Source organism: Rhinoraja longicauda, chromosome 38, assembly GCF_053455715.1.
Source record: "Rhinoraja longicauda isolate Sanriku21f chromosome 38, sRhiLon1.1, whole genome shotgun sequence".
Lineage (NCBI taxonomy): Eukaryota > Metazoa > Chordata > Chondrichthyes > Rajiformes > Arhynchobatidae > Rhinoraja > Rhinoraja longicauda.
The window spans coordinates 10,968,460-10,992,645 of record NC_135990.1 but is presented as its reverse complement, the minus strand read 5'-3'; the positions used below and the strand labels follow the sequence as shown (position 1 = coordinate 10,992,645).

Here is a 24,186-nt window from a genome sequence, read left to right as displayed (position 1 = left end):
CCAGTGTATACTCGACCTGAAACGTCACCCATTCCTCCTCTCCAGAGATGCCGCCTGACCCGCTGAGTTACTCCGGCATTTTGTGTCTACCTTCAATTTGTATTGAATAAGTTTATTGACCAAGTATGTGCGTATACAAGGAATGTGTCTCGGTGCCCTTGGTGCCTTGGTAAGCAACTAAACTCCACTAAACTCCACTGAACTCAACTTGCTGGGCTTTGACCTGCCCCCACCTCTCTTTTCCAGCTTTCTTCCCCCCTCACTCCAATCAGCCAGAAGTGTTGTACCGAGCCGAAACGTCACCTGTCCACTCCCTCCCCAGATGCTGCCTGACCCACTGAGTTCCTCCAGCACTTTGTGTTTGGCTCATAGATGTACGGGGCTGTTGGGAATCCTTTCACTTGGTTTAAATTAATTTCAGGTGGTCTTGAGTCAAAATATTGGCTGTAGAAAGAAGTTTCTGCAGATGTTGGCTGACAAAGAACAAAGGCACAAAGTGACTCAGTGGGTCAGGCAGCACCTTGAAGACGTGTCTGAAGAAGGGTCCCGACCCAAAAGGTCACATCTCCAGAGATGCTGCCTGACCCGCTGAGTTACTCCAGCACTTTGTGCCTTTTTAGTTTAGTTCAGTTTAGTTTAGTGATTCAGCACGGAAACAGGCCCTTCGACCCACCGAGTCCACGCCCACCAGCGATCCCCGCACACTAACACTATCCTAGTGTTAATACACTAGGGGACAATTTACATTTATACCAAGCCAATTTGCCTACAAACCTGTACGTCTTTGGAGTGCGGGAGGAAACCGAAGATCTCTGAGAAAACCCATGCAGATCACGGGGAGAACGTACAAACTCCGTGCAGACAGCCCCCTTAGTCGGGATCGATGTTTCGATCCCGACTAAACAGCAGGTGTTTCGAGCCGAGACCCGAAGGGGCTCGACCCGAAACGTCACCCATTCCTGAAGGTCTCGACCCGAAACGTCACCCATTTCTGAAGAAGGGTCTCGACCCGAAACGTCACCCATTCCTTCTCTCCAGAGATGCTGCCTGACCCGCTGAGTTACTCAATCACTTTATGTCTACTTTCGATGTAAACCAGCATCTGCAGTTCCTTCCGACCGTTTTCAACACAGTTCAATCTCCATTAATGGGCTTCTCCACGCAAGTATTTGGTGATGGCAAAAGAGGAAACTAAAGATATTTCAACAGTTAAATACATTAAAAATTAGGTTAAATGATTGACTCATCTTGACATCTGTTTCCTGATCACTGAGTCCATCTTCCCACTGTCTTTAGACTTTAGACTTCAGAGATACAGCGCGGAAACAGGCCCTTCAGCCAACCGAGTCCGTGCCGCCCAGCGATCAGCCTGTACTCTAGTTCTATCCAACACACAGGGGACAATTTAAAATTTACAGAAGCCAATTAACCAACAAACCCGCACGTCTTTGGGATGTTGGAGGGAACCGGAGCACCCGGAGGAAATCCACGCAGGTCACGGGGAGAACATGCAAACTCCGTGCAGACAGCACCCGTAGTCGGGATGGAACCCGGGTCTCCGGCGCTGAGAGGCAGCAACTCTACCGCCGGGCCACCGTTATGTTGCAAAGAAAATCGCAGAGTGATGCAAAAAAATGGAGTAAAATCAGCACTGTCACCAGTTTAGTTTAGTTTAGTTTAGTTTAGAGATACAGCGCAGAAACAAGCCCTTTGGCCCACCGGGTCCACGCCGACCAGCGATCCCCGCACACTAACACTAGGGATAGTTTTTACATTTATGCCAAGCCAATGAATCTACAAACCTGTACGTCTTTGGAGTGTGGGAGGAAACCGAAGATCTCGGAGAAAACCCACGCAGGTCACGGGGAGAACGTACAAACTCCGTACAGACAGCACCCGTAGTCGGGATGGAACCCGGGTCTCCGGCGCTGCAAGGCAGCAACTCTACCGCTGCGCCACCGTGCCGCCCCGTGTTGTATTAATGAGGGTCGTCCTGTAGTGATCATGTTTTCCTGTCTCTTCACCTTTATAGATCGTCCTGCCTGACGGTCCTAGAAAATGTCGCAGGCAAAGCCCGGTGAGTTTCTGCTCCAGAGTCGCTCGGGGTCTGTCCATTTGTTTAGACACTGCGGGGAATCAATATCTCGGCACAAGGCTCAAAGACTGATCCTGGCACCAAATATCTATGCCAGCCCTCTCTCGCTGGTTTCCTGAATGGGTATTTGTCAGTAAACTTTCTCCTCGGAACCAAACCAAAGCAGTTTACTCCTCCTCTCCTTTCCCGACCCCCTTTTATCTCCTTTTCACCTCCAGCCTTTGTTACGTCACCCATCTGCCCATCAGCCCCCTCACCTGTATCCACCTATCACTCAGGCTTCTGAGCCACCATCTACAGTCCCTCAGACTACCTTTGATCGGACTCTACTGGACATTATCCTCACACTAAACGTTATTCACACTGTCCCCTTTATCACGGATCTGTACACTGTAAATGGCTCGATTGTAATTGTGTATCGTCTTTCCGCTGACTGGTTAGCGCGCAACAAAAGCTTTTCACTGTACCTCGGTGCACGTGACAATAAACTAAACTCAACTGAACTAAACTCATAGAAACATAGAACATGGAACCATAGACAATAGGTGCAGGAGGAGGCCTTTCGGCCCTTCGAGCCAGCACCGCCATTCAATATGATCATGGTTGATCATCCAAAATCAGTACCCCGTTCCTGCCTTCTCCCTATATCCCTTGATTCCGTTAGCCCTAAGAGCTAAATCGAACTCTTTCTTAAATATATCCAGTGAATCGGCCTCCACTGCCTTCTGTGGCAGAGAATTCCACAGATTCACAACTCTCTGGGTGAGCTGTATCTAACTAACTCTTAAGCTGAGTTAGATGAGCTCTTAAGGATAGTGGAGTCAGGGGGTATGGGGAGAGGGCAGGAACGGGGTACTGATTGTGGATGATCAGCCATGATCACATTGAATGGCGGTGCTGGCTCGAAGGGCCGAATGGCCTCCTGCTGCACCTATTGTCTATAACTAACTCAACTATCTAACTCGACTAATCTCACCTTGCCTGTCTTTGTCCTGCCCCCACCACTCTTTCCCGTCTCTCTGAAGCTGTCTCCTTGATCGGGTGTTTCTTATTAAACCTTCTCCTTGGAACCATATCAGCGCGCAATAGGAACCATTTGTTTTGCCTCTGTTACTGATCATATCCTTTATGTTCCAGGATTCCTGTGCCAATTATATCATGGTGCTGCAGAGGTTCGATACAGGTCACCTCCTGCTGTGTGCAACTGGCTCGCCCAGCTCACGATGCTGGCTGGCTGTAAGTAACTGTGGGCTAATTCTGCAATCTGCATACCAAAACTCTCGTTTGTTTGTTTGTTTGTTTGTTTGTTCCTGTACCACAGCCAAGACGGTACACGATAGCGCGACGATTTTCGGCCCACCTTACTCACCGTCGTCCCTTTGGTGCCAATGGAAGACGTTTCATTGAAATCGGTGTTAGATTTTTAAAGTTATTCATATTTAAATCTATCTCCTAGGGAGGGAGGGAGGGGGGAAGGGGAGGAGGGATGGAGGGGAGGGGAGGGAGGGGGGGGGAGGAGAGGGTGATGCACCAATGCAGGAGAGGTTTGGGCCCAATGGCTCCACTTGGTCTAGTGTCTTTATATGAAGCATGCTTTACACCTTAAATTTTGGGAAATGAGATGGTAGCAATATTACGATGGAGAGGCAAGAAACTGCAGACGCTGAAATCTTGAGGAAGATCTCAAAGTGCTAGAAGGCCTGGATAGAGTGGATGTGGAGAGGATGTTTCCACCGGTGGGAGAGTCTAGGTCCAGAGGGCACAGCCTCAGAATTAAAGGACGTTCCTTTGGGAAGGAGATGAGGAGGAACTTCTTTAGCCAGTGGGCTGTGAATCTGTGGAATTCATTGCCATAGATGGCTGTGGAGGCCAAGTCAGTGGATATTTTTAAGGCAGAGATAGATAGATTATTGATTAGTACGGGTGTCAGGGGTTATGGGGATGAAGGCAGGAGAATGGGGTTAGGAGGGAGAGATAGATCAGCCATGATTGATTGGCGGAGTAGACTAGATGGGCCGAATGGCCTAATTCTGCTCCTATCACTCATGAACCGATGAACTCAGCGAGTCAGGCAGCGTCCGTGGGGGGACCGGGCTGCTGACGTTTTGGTTCAGGACCCTTTTTCAGACTGAGGGGGAGAACTTCAAAGTTTGAAGAACTACTTCGGTCTGAAGAAGGGCCCCGATCTGAAACGTTGCCAGTCTGCTCCCCTCCACAAACGCTGCCTGGCCCGCTGAGTTCCTCCAGTTTTGCCGGGGACAATACTAACCTCGTTTGCAACAAAGCAATTTGAGCGGATATATTGACGTGGTCTCTGAAGTGCCTGACGGTATTTCCGACAATGTCCCAGCTCACCTACTGCACAGACTGCACTGTTTCTCAGAACGCTATTCAAGCTGATGTTTACTTCGAAGACAGGAAACCCAGTTACAGGAAATCTTTGAACAGAGTTCACGCGTACACACCATTTACTGTCCTGGGGGCAGACACACAATGCTGGTGTGCCTCAGCGGGTCAGGCAGCATCTCAGGAGAGAAGGAATGGGTGACGTTTCGGGTCACCCATTCCTAAAGGTCTCGACCCGAAACGTCACCCATTTCTGAAGAAGGGTCTCGACTCGAAACGTCACTGATGGAGAGCTACTCCAGCATTTTGTGTCCACCTTCAATTTGCTTCTCTCCTGAGATGCTGCCTGACCCGCTGAGTTACTCCGGCATTTTGTGTCTACCTTCAATTTGAACCAGCATCTGCAGTTATTTCCCCACACATTTATTGTCCTGGCCACTGTTTAAAGATGTGGGGTTAACCCGACAACAATGCGTTAGATTTTTTTTAGATTTAGAGATACAGCGCAGAAACAGGCCCTTCGGCCCACCGGGTCCGTGCCGCCCAGCGATCCCCACACACTAACACTATCCTACACCCACTAGTGACATTTTTTACATTTGCCCAGCCAATTAACCTACAAACCTGTACGTCTTTGGAGTGTGGGAGGAAACCGAAGATCTCGGAGAAAACCCACGCAGGTCACGGGGAGAACGTACAAACTCCGTACAGACGGCGCCCGTAGTCAGGATCGAACCTGAGTCTCCGGCGCTGCATTCGCTGTAAGGCAGCATCTCTACCGCTACGCCACCGTGCTTTTCTCCAAAGCTTCCTCCCCCTCTCCAAAGACGAGCATGTTTGCAGGTTAATTGGCTTCGGTATAATTGTAAATCGTCCCTAGTGTGTGTAGCATGATGTTAGAGTGCGGGGATCGATGGTCAATGCGGACGTGGTGGGACGAAGAGCTTGTGTCGGCGCTGTATCTCTAAATTAAACTAAACCAGCACTTGAAACATGTCGGAAGGAACTGCAGATGCTGGTTTACACCGAAGATAGACTCAGAGTGCTGGAGTAACTCGGCGGGACAGGCAGCATCTTTGGAGAGAAGGAACGGGCGACGTTTCGGGTCGAGACCTGAACAATCAAAGTGTTGCCGTCTCACAGAGTCTGCTGGTCAATGGAATGAGGCAAGGCAACAGATAATGGACAATAGGTGCAGGAGGAGGCCATTCAGCCCTTCGAGCCAGCACCACCATTCAATGTGATCATGGCTGATCATCCACAATCAGTACCCTGTTCCTACCTTCTCCCCATACCCCCTGACTCCGCTATCCTTAGGAGCTCTAGCTCTCTCTTGAATGCATTCAGAGAATTGGCCTCCACTGCCTTCTGAGGCAGAGAATTCACAGATTCACAACTCTCTGACTGAAAAAGTTTTTCCTCATCTCCGTTCTAAATGGCCTACCCCTTATTCTTAAACTGTGACCCCTGGTTCTGGACTCCCCCAACATTGGGAACATGTTTCCTGCCTCTAACGTGTCCAACCCCTTAATAATCTTATACGTTTCGATAAGATCCCCTCTCATCCTTCTAAATTCCAGTGTATACAAGCCTAGTCGCTCCAGTCTTTCAACATACGACAGTCCCGCCATTCCGGGAATTAACCTAGTAAACCTACGCTGCACGCCCTCAATAGCAAGAATATCCTTCCTCAAATTTGGAGACCAAAACTGCACACAGTACTCCAGGTGCGGTCTCACTAGGGCCCTGTACAACTGCAGAAGGACCTCTTTGCTCCTATACTCAACTCCTCTTGTTATGAAGGCCAACATTCCATTGGCTTTCTTCACTGCCTGCTGTACCTGCATGCTTCCTTTCAGTGACTGATGCACTAGGACACCCAGATCTCGTTGTATGTCCCCTTTTCCTAACTTGACACCATTCAGATAATAATCTGCCTTCCTATTCTTACCACCAAAGTGGATAACCTCACACTTATCCACATTAAACTGCATCTGCCATGCATCCGCCCACTCACACAACCTGTCCAAGTCACCCTGCAACCTCATAGCATCTTCCTCACAGTCCCGCCATTCCGGGAATTAACCTAGTAAACCTACGCTGCTCGCCCTCAATAGCAAGGCCATCAAATTTAAATGGTAAAACTACCAAACGACTTTCTTTTACAGTTTAACAACACGCTGAAGGAATTTATCAATGGACAGAACCGAGTTTTGGGATCGCACATCCTCCCTGGTTCCCCGCGACAAGGCTTTGCTTCTTTAGTTGTCGGTAAGTACCTTAGCAACTTCAATTAACATCACGTCAGAGATCCAGGGGGCAGCCTACTGAGTGTGTGTGTGTGTGTGCTTTTATCCTGCGCTACAGAACAGAGGATCTACTCTGCGGCCCCTCTTGAAGGGAACAAGATGCTGTTGAGTGGCTACAGGAAGACCGACGACATCAAGCGGCTAAAGACTGATGCCAGGTGGATGGACGGTAAGCATGAGGTTCCAACCCCCCCCCGCCCCCCCCCCCCTCCCGCCCCCCCCCCCCCCCACCCACTCCTCCAGCACGCGACTTGACCCATCTTTCTACAACCGAAAGACCACAACGAATGAAGGAATGAATTTTAGTTTAGCTGAGTTTAGAGATACAGCGCGGAAATAAAGTCCTGCAACCCACTGACACAACCAAGGCTAGGCTGTTGGAAAATTCAGATACTACTTCAGACACTACTCGTATCTGAGTAGTAGATACTCAGATATCTACTGAGTATCTAGTAGATATCTACTAGGCACTACTACTCGTAGGAATAGTAGTTCTACTCAATAACCAAAGTCTGTAGTCTCTTTTTTGCTCTGGTTTATTTTCACCCACATGTTTAGACCGAAATGTTGTATCCTTACTGTTTTGATGTGGTTCTGCTTTATTCTTAATTGTTAACTGTATGTTTGTGTTGTCATTTGTGAGCAGAGCACCAAGGCACATTCCTTGTATATGCATATACTTGGCCAATAAACTGATTGATTGATTGATTTCTTTGATTGATTTCTTTGATTGATTGATTGATTGATTGATTGATTGATTGATTGATTGATTGATTGATTGATTGATTGATTGATTGATTGATTGATTGATTGATTGATTGATTGATTGATTGATTGATTGATTGATTGATTGATTGATTGTTTGTTTGATTGATTGATTGATTGATTCATTCATTCATTCATTCATTCATTCATTCATTCATTCGTTGCCATGGAGCGGTGTCTTTGCATGAACGTGAGGATTAGCACCAAACCTCAGCCCCACACGGGGAAGACTGCACCTTGTGTCATCTTGGATGAACTCCTCAATTTAGTCTGGAGAACATAATAGGTGACATTTCGGGTCGGGACCCCTCTTCAGACGACACCTGACCATGTTCCCCATAGATGCTGCCTGACCCTTTGAGTTGCTCCAGCACTTTGTGTCTTTTTTAGTAAACCAGAATCTGCAGTTCCTTGGGCAGTGCAGCGGTAGAGTTGTTGCCCTACAGCGCTGGGTTCGATCCTGACTACGGGCGCTGCCTGTAAGGAGTTTGTACTTTTTCCCTGTGACCATGTGGGTTTTCTCCGGGTGCTCCGGTTTCCTCCCACACTCCAAAGACGTGAAGGCTTCTAGCTTAATTGGCCTCGGTAGATTGAATGTAGGATAGCGCTAGGCCACGGGATGATCGTTGGTCGTCCTGGGCTCGGTGGGCTGAAGGGCCTGTTTCTGCACTGTATCGCTGCTAAACTGAACTGCGTGCCCTTGTCCACACTAGACCCTCCTCTCCCAACCTTCACGGCACCGATGATCTGTACTCTCGCTTCCTTCCCTTCAGATCCCAGGTTTGTGGCAATGGCCCCGGTGGATGACCTGATTTACATGTTCTTCAGAGAAAGGAATTCACAGAGCAATCCCGACGTTGATCCATGGATTTCACGCATTGCCCGAGTGTGCAAGGTGGGTGTGTCTCCTTCCCCGAGTGTGTAAGGCAGGTGTACCTCCTTCCCCAAGTGTGCACGTTGGGCGTGTCCTCTTCCACGAGTGTGCAAGGCAGGTGTGTTGCTTTCTCCGAGTGTGCAAGGTGGGTGTGCCCCCTTCCACAAGTGTGCAAGGCAGGTGTGTCTCCTTCCCTGACTATGCAAGGTGGGTGTGTTTCCTTGCTGAGCATGTCCTTGCCCAAGTGTGTAAATTGAATGTCCCGAGTGTGTAAAGTGGGCGTGTCCTTGTCCGAGTGTGTAATGCGGGCGTGTCCCATTGCCTGTGTGTAAAATGGGTGTGCAACCTTTCCCAAGTGTGTAAGGTGGGTGTGTCCTTCCCTGAGTGTGTGCGGTGGGTGTATATACTTCCCTGTATAAGTTGTGTGCCCTTGACCGAGTGTGTAAGGTGAGTGTGCCCCCTTGACTGCGTGTGTAAGGTGTGTCTCGTTGTCTGAGTGTGTTAGGTGGGTGTGTCTTTTTGCCCAATTGTGTAAGATATGTCTCCTTGCACAGGTGTCACACTTGTGCAAGGTGGGCGTGTCTCATCTCCTGAGTGTGCAAGGTACACGTGTCTCTTTTTCTGAGTGTGCCCGGTGTGTGTCTCCTTGCCTGAGTGTATATGGTAAGTGTGACTTCTGCATCGAGTGTGTGTGAGTGTCTCCTTGCCTGAGTGTGTAAGGTGGGTGTGTCCCCTTCCCTGAGTGTGCCTCCTCCGAGTGTGTAAGGTAGTTGTGTCACCTTGCCTGGGTGCGAAAGGTGAGTGTCTCCTTGCCTGAGTGTGTAAGGTGAGTGTGCCTCCTTCTCAGAGTATGTGAGGTGGGGGTGTCACCTTCTCTGAGTGTGTAAGGTGGGTGTGACTTCCACGCTGGATTTGCTGCCCATTCCAGTTAGGTTGTTAATCATAGAAACATAGACAATAGGTGCAGGAGGAGGCCATTTGGCCCTTCAAGCCAGCACCGCCATTCATTGTGATCATCCACAATCAGTAACCCGTGCCTGCCTTCTCCCCATATCCCTTGATTCCGCTAGCCCCTAGGGCTCTATCTAACTCTCTTTTAAATTCATCCAGTGAATCGGCCTCCACTGCCCTCTGTGGCAGAGAATTCCACAAATTCACAACTCTCTGGGTGAAAAAGTTTTTTTCTCATCTCAGTTTTAAATGGCCTCCTCTTTATTCTAAGACTTGTGTGGCCCCTGGTTCTGGACTTCCCCCAACATTGGGAACATTTTTTCCTGCATCTAGCTTCTCAACACTGTGTATTTGCTGTGTGTGGTCGTTCATCTCATTGTGGATTCCTTGCCAAGTAATGGAACAGTATAGCAAAAGAACATGAGGTCCTGTTCCCATACCTCCTCCAGTGCCACAGTGAGGCCCACCGGAAATTGGACCGGTGGCCGAGCACTTCAACTCCCCCTCCCACTCCCAGTCTGACCTTTCTGTCATGGGCCTCCTCAGTGAGGCCCACCGGAAATTGGAGGAACAGCACCTCATATTTCGCCTGGGCAGCTTGCAGCCCAGTGGTATGAACATCGACTTCTCCAACTTTAGATAGTTCCTCTGTCCCTCTCTTCCCCTCGCCCTTCCCAGATCTCCCTCCATCTTCCTGTCTCCACCTATATCCTTTCTTTGTCCCGCCCCCCTGACATCAGTCTGAAGAAGGGTCTCGACCCGAAACGTCACCCATTCCTTCTCTCCTGAGATGCTGCCTGACCCGCTGAGTTACTCCAGCATTTTGTGAATCAATACCTTAGAAGCAGAAGTAGGCCTTCTGGCCATTGAGTCTACTCCGCCATTTGCTCATGGCTGATCTATCACAGAAACATAGGTGCAGGAGGAGGCCATTCGGCCCTTCGCGCCAGCACCGCCATTCATTGTGATCATGGCTGATCATCCACAATTAGTAGGTTCTCAAGAACCTACCAATCTCCGCTTTAAAAATACCCAATGCCTTGGCCTCCACAGCTGTCTGTAGCAATGAATTCCACAGATTTACCTTCTCCTGGCTTGAGAAATTCCTCCTAGTCTCCTTTTGAAAGATACGTCTTCTTAGTCTGAGACTGTGCCGTTTGGTCCCAGACTCTCCCACTGTTGGAAACATCCTCTCCTCATCGAGTCACACAGCGTGGAAACAGGCCCTTCAGCCCAACTTTCCCACACTGACGAACATGCCCCTTCTACATTAGTCCCACCTGCCTGCTTTTGACCCACATCCCTCTAAACCTGCCCTATGCATGTGCCCGTCTAATCTATGTACTAAAACTCTCGGTCGTTTGTTTGGTTGTTTGTTCCTGAACTACAGCCAAAACGGTACACGGTAGCGCGACACTTTTAGGCCCACCTTACTCACCGTTGTCCCTTTGGTGCCAATGGGAGAAGTTTCATTGAAATCGGTGTTATATCTTTAAAGTTATTCACATTTTAAAGTTTAGATCTATCTCCTAGGGAGGGAGGGGGAGGAGGGGGGGGGGGTAGGAGGGAGAGAGAGGGGAGGAGGGGGAGGAGAGGGGGAGGGGGAAAGGGAGTGGGGGAGGAGGGAAGAGGGGAAGAGGAGGAGGGGAGGGGGAGGGGAGGGGGAGAGGAGAGGGTGCTGCACCAATGCAGGAGAGGTTTGGGCCCAACGGGTCCACTTGCTCTAGTTGTTTCTTAAATGTTGGGATAGTCCCTGCTTCAACTACCTCCTCTAACAGCTCATTGCGTACACCCACCACTCTTTGTGTAAAAAAAAAGTTACCCTTCAGGTTCCCATTAATTCTTTCTCTTCACTTCCCCCTTCACCTTAAACCCATGTCCTCTGGTTCCCGATTCCACTATTCTGGGCAAAAGACTGTGCGTTTACCTGATCTATTCCTCTCATGATTTTGTACACCTCCATAAGATCACCCCTCATCTTCCAGCGCTCCAAGGAATAGAATCCTACCCTGCCCAACCTCCCCAACTAGCCCAGTCCTTGGATCCTGGCAACATCCTGGTAAATCATCTCTGAAGCCTTTCAAGCTTGACTATAACATGGCGACCAAAATATCCGCTCAATCCAGCCCTCCTGATGGAAGGAGACTCTCACAACTTGTCTGGGCTAAATGTCCGTGCCGTACAGTCACAGATTGATACAGGCCCTTCGGCCCAACTTGCCCACACCGGCCAACATGTCCCAGCTATATCAGTCCCACCTGCCTGCGTTTGGACAAGCTAGATGCAGGAAAAATGTTCCCAATGTTGGGGGAGTCCTGAACCAGGGGCCACACAGTCTAAGGATAAAGGGGAGGCCATTTAAAACTGAGGTGAGAGAAAACTTTTTCACCCAGAGAGTTGTGAATTTGTGGAATTCTCTGCCTACAGAAGGCAGTGGAGGCCAATTGACTGGATGAATTTAAAAGAGAGTTAGATAGAGCTCTAGGGGCTAGCGGAATCAAGGGATATAGGGAGAAGGCAGGCACGGGTTACTGATTGTGGATGATCAGCCATGATCACAATCAATGGCGGTGCTGGCTCGAAGGGCCAAATGACCTCCTACTGCACCTATTTTCTATGTTTCTAACTCTCAAAACCTGTCCTATCCATGTACCTGTCTAAGTGTTTCTTAAATGTTGGGGTAGTCCCTGCCTCCACGACGTCCTGTGGCAGCTCGTTCCGTACACCCACCCCATCCTCTGTGTGGGACGTCACGGACTCTGATCTCTTGACTCCACAGGATGACCAGGGTGGATCTCGGAGACGACTGCAGATGGAGTGGTCGACCTTCCTCAAAGCCCGCCTGCTCTGCAACCAGCCGGACAACAATGTCCACTTCAACAGGATTGAGGACACCTTCATTTACAAGTCGCCCGTTGATGGTGAAACAAGGGTCTACGGAGTGTTTAGCAGTAATTGGTGAGTCCCCAGGAAATGCAGGACAAGTGGGAGGCACGGTGGCGCAGCGGTAGAGCTTCTGCCTTGTAGCGCCGGAGACCCGGGTTCCATCCCGACTACGGGTGCCGTCTGTACGGAGTTTGTACGTTCCCCCCGTGACCTGCGTGGGTTTTCTCCGAGATCTTCGGTTCATCCCACACTCCAAAGATGTACAGGTTTGTAGGTTAATTGGCTTGGTAACATTGTAAATTGTCCCTAGAGACAATAGGTGCAGGAGGAGGCCATTCGGCCCTTCGAGCCAGCACCACCATTCAATGTGATCATGGCTGATCATTCTCAATCAGTACCCCGTTCCTGCCTTCTCCCCATACCCCCTGACTCTGCTATCCTTAAGAGCTCTATCTAGTATGTGTGTGCGTGTGTGTAGGATAGTGTGTGTGTAGGATAGTGTTAGTGTGGGGGAATCGCTGGTCGGCACGGACTCCATGGGCCGAAGGGCCTGTTTCCGCGCTGTTTCTCGAAACTAAACTAAAAACTAAACTAAACTTACGTGGTTGAACTTATGACCAGGGCAGCATATTGAAATCTGTTCCATCAATCCCGAAAGTACTCCAACACTTGAGACTTTAGCGAAACTGCGTGGAAACACGATCACCTTCGCGCACACTCGCTCAAACCTACACGCCAGGGACAATTTACAATTTTACCCAAGCCAATTAACCGACAAACCTGCATGTCTTTGGAGTGTGGGGCACCTGCAGAAAACCCACTCGTACAAACTCCGTGCAGACAGCGCCCGTTGTCAGGATCGAACCCGGGTCTCTGGCGCTGTGAGGCAGCAACTCTGAGACTGCGCCACCGTGCCTCCCCTCACCACTGCACCCACTACTGTAGAAATTCAAGACCGTATTTTTTTTTTAGTTTAGTTTAGAGATACAGCGATCCCCGCACATTAACACTATCCTACACACACTAGGGACAATTTTTACATTTACCCAGCCAATTAACCTACATACCTGCACGTCTTTGGAGTGTGGGGGGAAATCGAAGATCTCGGAGAAAACCCACGCAAGTCACGGGGAGAACGTACAAACTCCGTACAGACGGCGCCCGTAGTCGGGAAGGAACCTGGGTGTCCGGTGCTGCATTCGCTGTAAGGCGGCAACTCTACCGCTGCGCCACCGTGACCGAACATCAACATACAGATGATTCATATCAGAAAACAATGTATCCAAGGTCATTTGGACAGAGAGCATGGATTTCATTGCTGAGCATGTGAAATAATACACTTTGTGTGGGAAAGAACTGCAGATGCTAGTTTAAGTCGAAGATAGCCACAAAATGCTGGAGGAACTCAGCGGGTCAGGCAGCATCTCTGGAGAGAAGGAATGGGTGACGTTTCGGGTCGAGACCCTTCTTCAGACTGATGTCAGGGGAGAGGATGGTACAGAGATAGAATGTAGTCGGAGACAGTCAGACTGGTGGGAGAACTGGGAAGGGGGAGGGGATGGAGAGAGAGGAAAAGCAAGGGCTATTTGAAGTTGGAGAAGTCAATGTTCATACCGCTGGGGTGTAAGCTGCCCAAGCCAAATATGAGGTGCTGTTCCTCCAAGTAATACACTTTGTTCTACTTCTCCTCCACACTCTGAAGACCGGTCTAAAATGGTGTCTTTTGTTTTTCAGGAATGGAACAGCTGTGTGTGTGTACTCCATGAAGGAGATTCGTAACGTGTTTGCAACCTCTGGCTTTAAGGACTCCAAGGGGGCTGTTCCACGTGACCCCAGGCCCGGCACGGTGAGCAATCATGGGTGGATAGAAACATAGAAACATAGGTGCAGGAGGAGGCCATTCGGCCCTTCGAGCCTGTACGCACCGCCATTCAATATGATCATGGCTGATCATTCTCAATCAGTACCCCGTTCCTGCCTTCTCCCCATACCCCCTGACTCCGCTATCATCAAGAGCTCTATCTAGTTCTCTCTTGAATGCATCCAGTGAATTGGCCTCCACTGCCTTCTGTGGCAGGGAAGGTTAACAGAGATGTTTAGCTTCCCTATAGAGTCCCTCTCCTCGCCCGCCAGCCCGCCCGCCTCGCCCGCCCGGGGTGGTTGCCTCCTGCAGCCCACCGTGAAGGCGCTGGAGGCAGGCATTACCCTGGTCCCTCGCCCACCGACCCACCCCTTGTGTCCATCGTCACCAGCGGCTCCCTCCCTCCTCCTCCTCCTCCTCCTCCGTTCTCCCAGCTCAGCGGTTTCCAAGCTTCCCCTACAGGAGGCGATGGAGAGCCGGGCTGTCAGTGTTACACACGAGGTATACAGTGGGGGGAGAATAGGACCAGGTACGTGTGTGTATGGTTCAGTTTAGGGCGGCACGGTGGCGCAGCGGTAGAGTTGCTGCCTCACAGCGCCAGAGACCCGGGTTCGACCCTGACTACGGGTGCTGTCTGTATGGAGTTTGTACGTTCTCCCCGTGACCTGCGTGGGTTTTCTCCGGGTGCTCTGGTTTCCTCCCGCACTCCAAAGACGTACAGGTTTGTAGGTTAATTGGCTTTGATACAAACTGTAAATTGTCCCTTGTGCATAGGATAGTGCTGGTGTGCGGGATCGCTGGTCAGCCCGGCCTCGGTGGGCCGAAGGGCCTGTTTCTGCATTGTATCTCTACTAACCTATACTAAAACGAAATTAATCAATAGACAGACACAAAACGTCCACAAAGGGGGTAGTGTTGAATCGGACAAGTGCCCGAACTTATGGAAGGACCGTTCAGAAACATAGAAAATAGGTGCAGGAGTAGGCCATTCGGCCCTTCGAGCCAGCGCCACCATTCAATGTGATCATGGCTGATCATCCAGAATCAGGACCCTGTTCCTGCTTTCTCCCCGTATCCCTTGATTCTGTTTGAAGTCTGATAACAGAGGTGGACCTGAGTCTGGTCCTCACCTGTGGCACGCAAGCCTATTGGCCTGGCAAATAACTTGCTCTCTGTTATTGCTCCCTTCTTTGCCGCAGTGTGTCAACAACACAAAGGAATTGCCAGACGAAGTGCTTGCCCTTGTGGAAGATCATCCTGAAATGGACTCTTGGATTCATCCCATCGGAAGATATCCACTCATGACCAGTAAAGGGACACACATCAAGAGGATAGTAGTGGATTCCACTATTGGCCTGCATGGAGAGGAGTTCCGGTTGCTGTTCCTAGCCATGGGTAAGCCAGTTGATACACATTAGAAACATAGAAAATAGGTGCAGGAGGGGGCCATTCGTCCCTTCGAGCCAGCACCGCCATTCAATATGATCATGGCTGATCATCAATGGGTATAATCCTGCTCTTATGTACATGAACCTAGGACATTGTTTCTCCGAGATGTTTGGGCTGGGATCTCTGACCTTAAAAGGCAGGAAACATGTTCCTGATGTTGGGGGAGTCCAGAACCAGGGGCCAGAGTCCAGAAACAGGCCATTTAGCACTGAGGTGAGGAAAAACGTTTTCACTCAGAGAGTTGTAAATCTGTGGAATTCTCTGCCTCAGAAGGCAGTGGAGGCCAATTCTCTGGATGCTTTCAAGAGAGAGTTAGATAGAGCTCTTAAGGATAGCGGAGTCAGGGGGTATGGGGAGAGGGCAGGAACGGGGTACTGATTGTGGATGATCAGCCATGATCACATTGAATGGCGGTGATGGCTCGAAGGGCCGAATGGCCTCCTCCTGCACCTATTGTCTATTGTCTATTATTGCCATCTGCTGTGGAATGCCTTGTATGCGGATGGTGAATGTTCTCCTCTCTCTGAAACCCTGGCCATTCTTCTTCAACCCACAGGAGATGGTACAATCCATAAGGTTCTTGAGACTGGGACCTCCGTCTTCATCATAGCGAAGCTCAATGTTTTGAAGCAGCCCGCTCCCATCTTATCAATGTCCCTCGACTCCGCCAGGGTAAGTTCAAAGGTCAATGGTCATCCTCTGACCTGGAAATGATAATCAGCAGAACCAATGACCAGAAATATGTCCCGATAATTATTCATTACCACAGTTGCCTGTAACAATCTTCCCTTTATTTAGTGTGCAGGAAAGAACTGCTGGTTTAAATCGAAGACAGACACATAATGCTGGAGCAACTCAGCGGGTCAGGCAGCATCTCTGGAGAGAAGGAATGGGTGACGTTTCGGGTCGAGACCCAAAACGTCGCCCATTCCTGAAGATGGGTCTCGCCCCGAAACGTCACCCATTCCTTCTCTCCAGAGATGCTGCCTGTCCCGCTGAGTTGCTCCAGCATTATGTGTCTATCTTCCCTTTATTTAGTATTTATTAACAGCATTAACCGGAAATATTTTCCCATACTTATTATTTATTAATACCATTGACCAGAAATAATTTGGCAGGGTGGTCCAGCGGTAGAGTTGCTGCCTCACAGCGCCAGGGACCCAGGTTCGATCCTGACTGTGGGTGCTGTCTGTACGGAGTTTGTACGCTCTCCTATCTGAAAATATTTTCCCACAATGATTTTTTGTTAATATCAATAGACAATAGACAGTAGACAATAGGTGCAGGAGGAGGCCATTCGGCCAGCACCGCCATTCAATGTGATCATGGCTGATCATTCTCAATCAGTACCCCGTTCCTGCCTTCTCCCCATACCCCCTGACTCCGCTATCCTTAAGAGCTCTATCTAGCTCTCTCTTGAATGCATTCAGAGAATTGGCCTCCACTGCCTTCTGAGGCAGAGAATTCCACAGATTCACAACTCTCTGACTGAAAAAGTTTTTCCTCATCTCCGTTCTAAATGGCCTACCCCTTATTCTTAAACTGTGGCCCCTGGTTCTGGACTCCCCCAACATTGGGAACATGTTTCCTGCCTCTAACGTGACCAACCCCTTAATAATCTTATACATTTCAATGAGCAGAAATATTTTCCTATAATTATTTATTAATACCATTGACTGGAACTATTTTCCCATTACTAGTATTTGTTAACAGCATTGACCAGAAGTGTTTTCTCATACATTATTTATTAATATCAATGAGAAGAAATATTTTCCGATACTTAGTCATTTTTAATTGCTTTGTCGGAAATATTTTCCTACGATAATTGTTTATTAATATCAATGACCAGAAATATTCCCCCTATAATTATTACTTATCAATAAAATTGACCAGCAATATTTTCCTTTTATTAGTATTTATAGATAACATTGGGCACAAATATTTTTCCCAAACCTAGTATTTATTTCTAGCATTGACCAGAAATAATTCCCATACTTCATGTTTATAGAAAAACATTGAAAATAATAATAATTTTTAAAAAGATATGAAACCCTTTATGGTGGCGCAGCGGTAGAGTTGCTGCCTCACAGCGCCAGAGACCCGGGTCCCATCCCGACTACGGGTGCTGTCCGTACGGAGTTTGTACGTTCTCCCCGTGACCTGCGTGGGTTTTCTCCGAGATCTTCGGTTTCCTCCCACACTCCAAAGACGTGCAGGTTTGTCGATTAATTGGCTTGGTATAATTGAAAATTGTCCCTAGTGTGTGTAGAATAGTGTTAAAGTGCGGGGATCGCTGGTCGGTGCGGACAGGATGGGCCAAAGGGGCCTATTTCAAAGGGGGGCACGGTGGCGCAGCGGTAGAGTTGCCGCCTTACAGTGAATGCAGCGCCGGAGACTCAGGTTCGATCCTGACTACGGGCGCCGTCTGTATGGAGTTTGTACGTTCTCCCCGTGAACCTGCGTGGTTTTTCTCCGAGATCTTCGGTTTCCTCCCACACTCCAAAGACGTACAGGTTTGTAGGTTAATTGGCTTGGCAAATGTAAAAAATTGTCCCTAGGGTGTAGGATAGTGTTAGTGTGCGGGGATCGCTGGTCGGCGCGGACCCGGTGGGCCGAAGGGCCTGTTTCCGCCCTGTATCTCTAAACTGAACTAAACGAAACTATTCGGAGGTATCACAAAAAGCTGGAGTAACTCAGCGGGTCAGGCAGCATCTCAGGAGAGAAGGAATGGGTGACGTTTCGGGTCGAGACCCATCTTCAGGAATGGGCGACCCTCCTTCAAACTAAACTATTGGTATTTATCAACAGCATTGTCTGGAATTATTTTCCAATAATTATGTTTTATTAATATCAATGACTAGAAATATTTCCCCATATTTAATGGTCATCGAGAAACATTGAAAATAATAATAATTTAAAAAAAACACTTTTTCTATTTAGAAACTTCTGTACGTCACTTCCACCATGGAGCTGGTTCGGTTCCCACTGGTGCAGTGTGAGCAATACGTTGGTTCGTGTGCAAGTTGTGTGCAGGCCAGAGACCCTTACTGTGGATGGGATCCCCACCAAAAGAAATGTGTCCCTGTCGTGCCTAATTTGAGGTAAGTCTTTCCGTTTATGCTTTCCATCCACAGCATTAAACCCTGACAAGTTCCTGTGAAGTACTGAGGGAGCACCGGGATGGCGGGACTGTCATATGAGGAAAGATTGGAAAGACTGGGCTTGTATTCACTGGCATTTAGAAGGATGAGAGGGGATCTTACAGAAACGGATAAAATTATAAAAGGACTGGATAAGCTAGATGCAGGAGAAATGTTCCCAATGTTGGAGGAGACCAGAACCAGGGGCCACACAGTCTAAGAAGCTACACGAGTCCCAACTGCCTGCGTTTGGACATGCTCGATGCAGGAAAAATGTTCCCAATATTGGGGGAGTCCAGAACCAGGGGCCACAGTCCCAGAAGAAAGGGGAGGCCATTTAAAACTGAAGTGAGAAAAAACCTTTTCACCCAGAGAGTTGTGAATTTGTGGAATTCTCTGCCACAGAAGGCAGTGGAGGCCAATTCACTGGGTGAATTTAAAAGAGAGAGTTAGATAGAGCTCTAGGGGCTGGCAGAATCAAGGGATAGGAGCAGAATTAGGCCATTCGGCCCATTTCAGTCAGAGAGTTGTAAATCTGTGGAATTCTCTGCCTCAGAAGGTAGTGGAGGCCAATTCTCTGAATGCATTCAAGAGAGAGCTAGATAGAGCTCTTAGGGATAGCGGAGTCAGGGGGTATGGGGAGAAGGCAGGCACGGGTTACTGATTGTGGATGACCAGCCATGATCACAATGAATGGCGGTGCTGGCTCGAAGGGCCAAATGGCCTCCTCCTGCACCTATTTTCTATGTTTCTACAACTGGCAATAGAAGGAGAACTCATCTGGGTGTTGTGTGTGAGCCGATTTTCAGATGTTTAATGTCAATGTCAACTGTCTGTTAAACAGGTCACAGCGGGATTTTCCATTATGGACTTGTTGTCCCACCTCTGGTCTTCATCCAGTGTTGATTACGCGCTGGCTGGTGATGTCCATGTGGTTAGATTGTGCTCCATTATTTGCGTCCTGTAGTTCAAGATTCAAGAGTCCAGAGAGATTTATTGTCAACTATCCCAGATAGACCAGCGCAATAGAATCTGATCATAGTACTCTGTAACCAATACAATAAATGAAACATAGAAGCATGGAGGTGCAGGAGGAGGCCATTTGGCCCTTAGAGCCAGCACCGCCATTCATTGTGATCATGGCTGATCATCCACAATCAGTAACCCTTCTCCCCATATCCCTTGATTCCACTAGCCCCTAGAGCTCTATCCAACTCTTTTAAATTCATCCAGTGATTTGGCCTCCACTGCCTCCTGTGGCAGAGAATTCCACAAATTCGCAACTCTCTGGGTGAAAAAGTTTCTTCTCACCTCAGTTTTAAATGGCCTCCCCTTTCTTCAAGGACTGTGCGGCCCCTGGTTCTGGACTCGCCCAACATTGGGAACATTTTTCCTGCATCTAGCTTGTCCAAACGCAGGCAGGTGGGTCTAGTGGTAGCTGGGACATGTTGGCCGGTGTGGACAAGTTGGGCCGAAGGGCCTGTATCACTCTGTGACTCTACGGCATGGTGGGACTAGCCCAGACAAGGTGGGGTGGAGATTCTCCTTCCATCAGGAGGCCTGGATTGAGCGGATGTTTTGATCACCATGTTATAGGAAAGATGCAGTCAAGCTTGAAAGGCTTCAGAGAAGATTTATCATGATATAATTTCCAAAATAGATATTTCATTTCTGTTCACAGGAATGGCCTTCAAAATCTTATAAGTGGTGATGGCTGTACCAACAGCAAAGGTAAGACTGCTTTGAAAAACATTCATATAATGCATGGTTTTACTCCACTGCCCACAGGCTCAGTTAAAACATACACCGAATCAGCCAAAACATTATGACCACTGAAGGTGAAGTGAATAACATTGATTATCTTGTTACAATGGCACCTGTCAAGGGGTGGGATATATTAGGCAGCAAGTGAACAGTCAGCTCTTGAAGTTGATGTGTTGGATGCAGGAGAAATGGGCAGGAGTAAAGACCTGAGCAACTTTGACAAGGACCAAATTGTTATGGCCAGACGACTGGGTCAAAGCATCTCTGAAACGGCAAGGCTTGTGGGGAGCTCCCGGTCAGCAGTGGTGAGTACCGACCGACAGTGGTCCGAGGAGGGACAAACCACAAACCGGCGACAGGGTGTTGGGCGCCCAAGGCTCATCGATGCGCGAGGGCAACTGAAGGCTATCCCGTCTGGTCCGAACCGACAGAAGGTCGACTGTGGCACAAGTCACAGAAAATGTTAATGGTGGTCACGGGAGGAATGTGTCACAATACACAGCGCATCGCACCCTGCTGCGTATGGGGCTGCACACGGAGGACCAGCAGCATATTAGGCAGGTGGGCATAATGTTTTGGCTCATCAGGTGATAATGTTTTGGCTGATCGGTGTAGTACAAGGACAGGCCCTTCAGCCCATTTGTGCTGGACATGATGCCAAGACCATCCCATCTCTGCATTAGACCTACGCATCTAAGTCCCTCCATTCCTTGCATAGCCATTATGCCTATCCAAAAGCCTCTTAAACACCACTATCGTATCTGCCTCAACCCCCCAGCCTGGCAGGGCATTCCAGGCATTCACCACCCCTCTGTATTCGAGAAAAGTTGCCCCTCACACTTCCTTTAAACTTTGCCCCTCTCACCTTAAACCTGTGCTCTCTAGTATTTGATTTTTCCACCCCGGGGTTAAAGGTTCTGACTGTCTACCTTATCTATGCCTCTCATAATTTTAAATACTTCCATCGGGTCTCCCAGCCACCTCCAGCATTCCAGAGAAAGCAATCCAAGTCAGTCCAACCTCACCTTGAAGGATCTCCACTCTAATCCGGGCTAAATTCTGGTAAACTTCCTTTAGTTCAGTTTAGTTTAGTTTAGAGATACAGCGCAGAAACAGGCCCTTCGGGCCGACCAAATCCGCGCCGACCAGCGATCCCCGCATATTAGCACTGTCCTGCACACAAGGAACAATTTACAATCTTTACTGAAGCCAATTAACCTACAATCCTGTAGGTGTTTGTAGTGTGGGAGGAAACCGGAGCACCCGGAGAAAACCCACGCAGGTCACGGGGAGAACGTACAAACTCCATTCAGACAGCACCCGTAGTCAGGATGTAACCCAGGTCTCTGGCGCTGTAAGGCAGCAACTCTACCGCTGCGCCACTGTGCCGACCCAACCCCAATTCCTCTGCACCATTTCCAAAGTTCTTGGTTGCGCATTCAGATCTCCTCATTTCAGATATACAGCACTTGGCATGAATCCCATGGACGTTGTGTTGTTAGGATGTGTCACTGTGGCCTTTTGTAACCACTGGGACTAAATATGATCAGATATACGTCCAAATAGAGTGCCTGTCTTTAAAAGCAGGCTAATCTATTTTTGAAATCCCTTAGCGATGTACTTTTGATTCTAAGTGAGGACATGAGACTGATTTCCTCTTTCTGTAAGAAGGGACAAAATAGGGGCAAGAGTTTCATAAGATTAATTCGTGATCGGAGCAGAATTAGGCCATTCGGCCCATCAAATCTACTCCGCCGTTCAATCATGGCTGATCTATTCTAACCCCATTCTCCTGCCTTCTCCCCATAACCCCTGACACCCGCACTAATCAAGAATCTATCTGTCTCTGTCTTAAAAATATCCACTGACTTGGCCTCCACAGCCTTCTGTGGCAAAGAATTACACAGATTCACCACCCTCTGACTAAAGAAATTCCTCCTCATCTCCTTCCTAAAGTACCGTCCTTTAATTCCGAGGCAATGACCTCTAGTCCTAGACTCTCCCACTAGTGGAAACATCCTCAACACATGCAACTCTATCCAGGCAGTAGCTTATTTGTTGAACTTCAATTGAGATCACTGGGGTCATTGTTTAAAGCAGAGATGCAGTTTTGGGAAGGACACAGAGGGGTAATGAGCTTGCATGGGTAGGATAGGCCGAATGGCCTTCTGTGTTGGTAATATTTACTACACGCTGAGGTTGTATGTCTAAACTGAAAGTGGTTGAAGGATGTAAAATCTCAAATACTTATGTTAGTTTAGTTTAGAGATACAGCGCTGAAACAGGCCCTTCGGCCCACCAAATACGTGCCAACCAGCGAACCCCACACACTAGCACTATCCTACACACAAGGAACAATTTACAACAGACAATAGGTGCAGGAGGAGGCCATTTGGCCCTTCGAGCCAGCACCACCATTCAATGTGATCATGGCTGATCATTCTCAGTCAGTACCCCGTTCCTGCCTTCTCCCCATACCCCCTGACTCCGCTATCCTTAAGAGCTCTATCTAGCTCTCTCTTGAATGCATTCAGAGAATTGGCCTCCACTGCCTTCTGAGGCAGAGAATTCCACAGATTTACAACTCTCAGTTCTAAATGGCCTACCCCTTATTCATAAACTGTGGCCCCTGGTTCTGGACTCCCCCAACATTGGGAACATGCTTCCTGCCTCTAACGTGTCCAACCCCTTAATAATCTTATATGTTTCGATAAGATCCCCTCTCATCCTTTTAAATTCCAGTGTATACAAGCCCAGCCGCTCCAGTCTTTCAACATATGACAGTCCCGCCATTCCGGGAATTAACCTAGTGAACCTACGCTGCACGCCCTCAATAGCAAGAATATCCTTCCTCAAATTTGGAGACCAAAACTGCACACAGTACTCCAGGTGCGGTCTCACCAGGGCCCGGTACAACTGCAGAAGGACCTCTTTGCTCCTATACTCAACTCCTCTTGTTATGAAGGCCAACATTTCTTTGGCTTTCTTCACTGCCTGCTGTACCTGCATGCTTCCTTTCAGTGACTGATGCACTAGGACACCCAGATCTAAATTAAACTAAGCTGAACTAAACTAAACTAAACTTAAGTTAAACTAAACTAAACTACACTAAACTAAATTAAACTAAATTGACTTGTTTAGTTCCTCCACCATTTTGTGTTTGCCTCAAGATTTCAGCAGCTTCCTTCGGTCTCCTGCCAACTAACGATCTCTCGTTTCACCCTCCTAGTTGCCAAGTTGCGTTCCTCGTTCCAAAGGCCTCCATCCGACGCGACGGTGCTTCACCTGCCCCTGGGTGAAGACATCCCTGTGTACATCTCCTGCCCGAAGCAGTCTTACCACGCAGACTACACCTGGAGGTTCAACAGCGAGAGGGAGCTGCCCTGTTCCTCGAATGACGATAACTGTTTGCTCCTCATAAGACAATTTACTGAAGATAAAGCCGGCTCATACGAATGCTTCTCTCATGAGAGGGGCGTGGAACAATTGCATGCTAGTTACTATCTTCAGGGCAGCACAGCCTCTACTGTACACCTGTCCAGTGTTGCTTTCTATTCTGTCTTGGTGACAGCCCTTTGTCAGGTTCTGCAATGGTTTTAACTTCTTTCCCCCCCCCCCCCCCCCCCCCCCCGGCAGAGTGAAACAAATAACATCGTTACCCTTTCCCCTCTGCACGGTGGCGCGGTGGTAGAGTTGATGCCTCACAGCGCCGGAGACCCGGGTTCGATCCCGAGTACAGGCACTGT

The 24,186-nt window shown here is 48.7% G+C and overlaps 1 protein-coding gene across 1 annotated transcript in view; it reads left to right on the top strand.

Moving 5' to 3' along the window:
• The window catches only part of LOC144610874 (semaphorin-7A-like), a 25,796-nt gene extending 1,821 nt beyond the window's left edge, over positions 1 to 23,975 (top strand). Inside the window, 14 exon segments of the mRNA XM_078429842.1 lie at positions 141 to 169; positions 2,033 to 2,077; positions 3,233 to 3,331; positions 6,610 to 6,712; positions 6,809 to 6,919; positions 8,289 to 8,410; positions 12,120 to 12,298; positions 13,961 to 14,072; positions 15,287 to 15,482; positions 16,093 to 16,208; positions 18,477 to 18,637; positions 20,358 to 20,407; positions 23,670 to 23,804; positions 23,807 to 23,975. Of these exon segments, the coding sequence (XP_078285968.1) occupies positions 141 to 169; positions 2,033 to 2,077; positions 3,233 to 3,331; positions 6,610 to 6,712; positions 6,809 to 6,919; positions 8,289 to 8,410; positions 12,120 to 12,298; positions 13,961 to 14,072; positions 15,287 to 15,482; positions 16,093 to 16,208; positions 18,477 to 18,637; positions 20,358 to 20,407; positions 23,670 to 23,804; positions 23,807 to 23,838 (1,490 nt within the window). The 3' untranslated portion in view covers positions 23,839 to 23,975.
• The last annotated feature ends 211 nt before the right edge of the window (positions 23,976 to 24,186 follow it).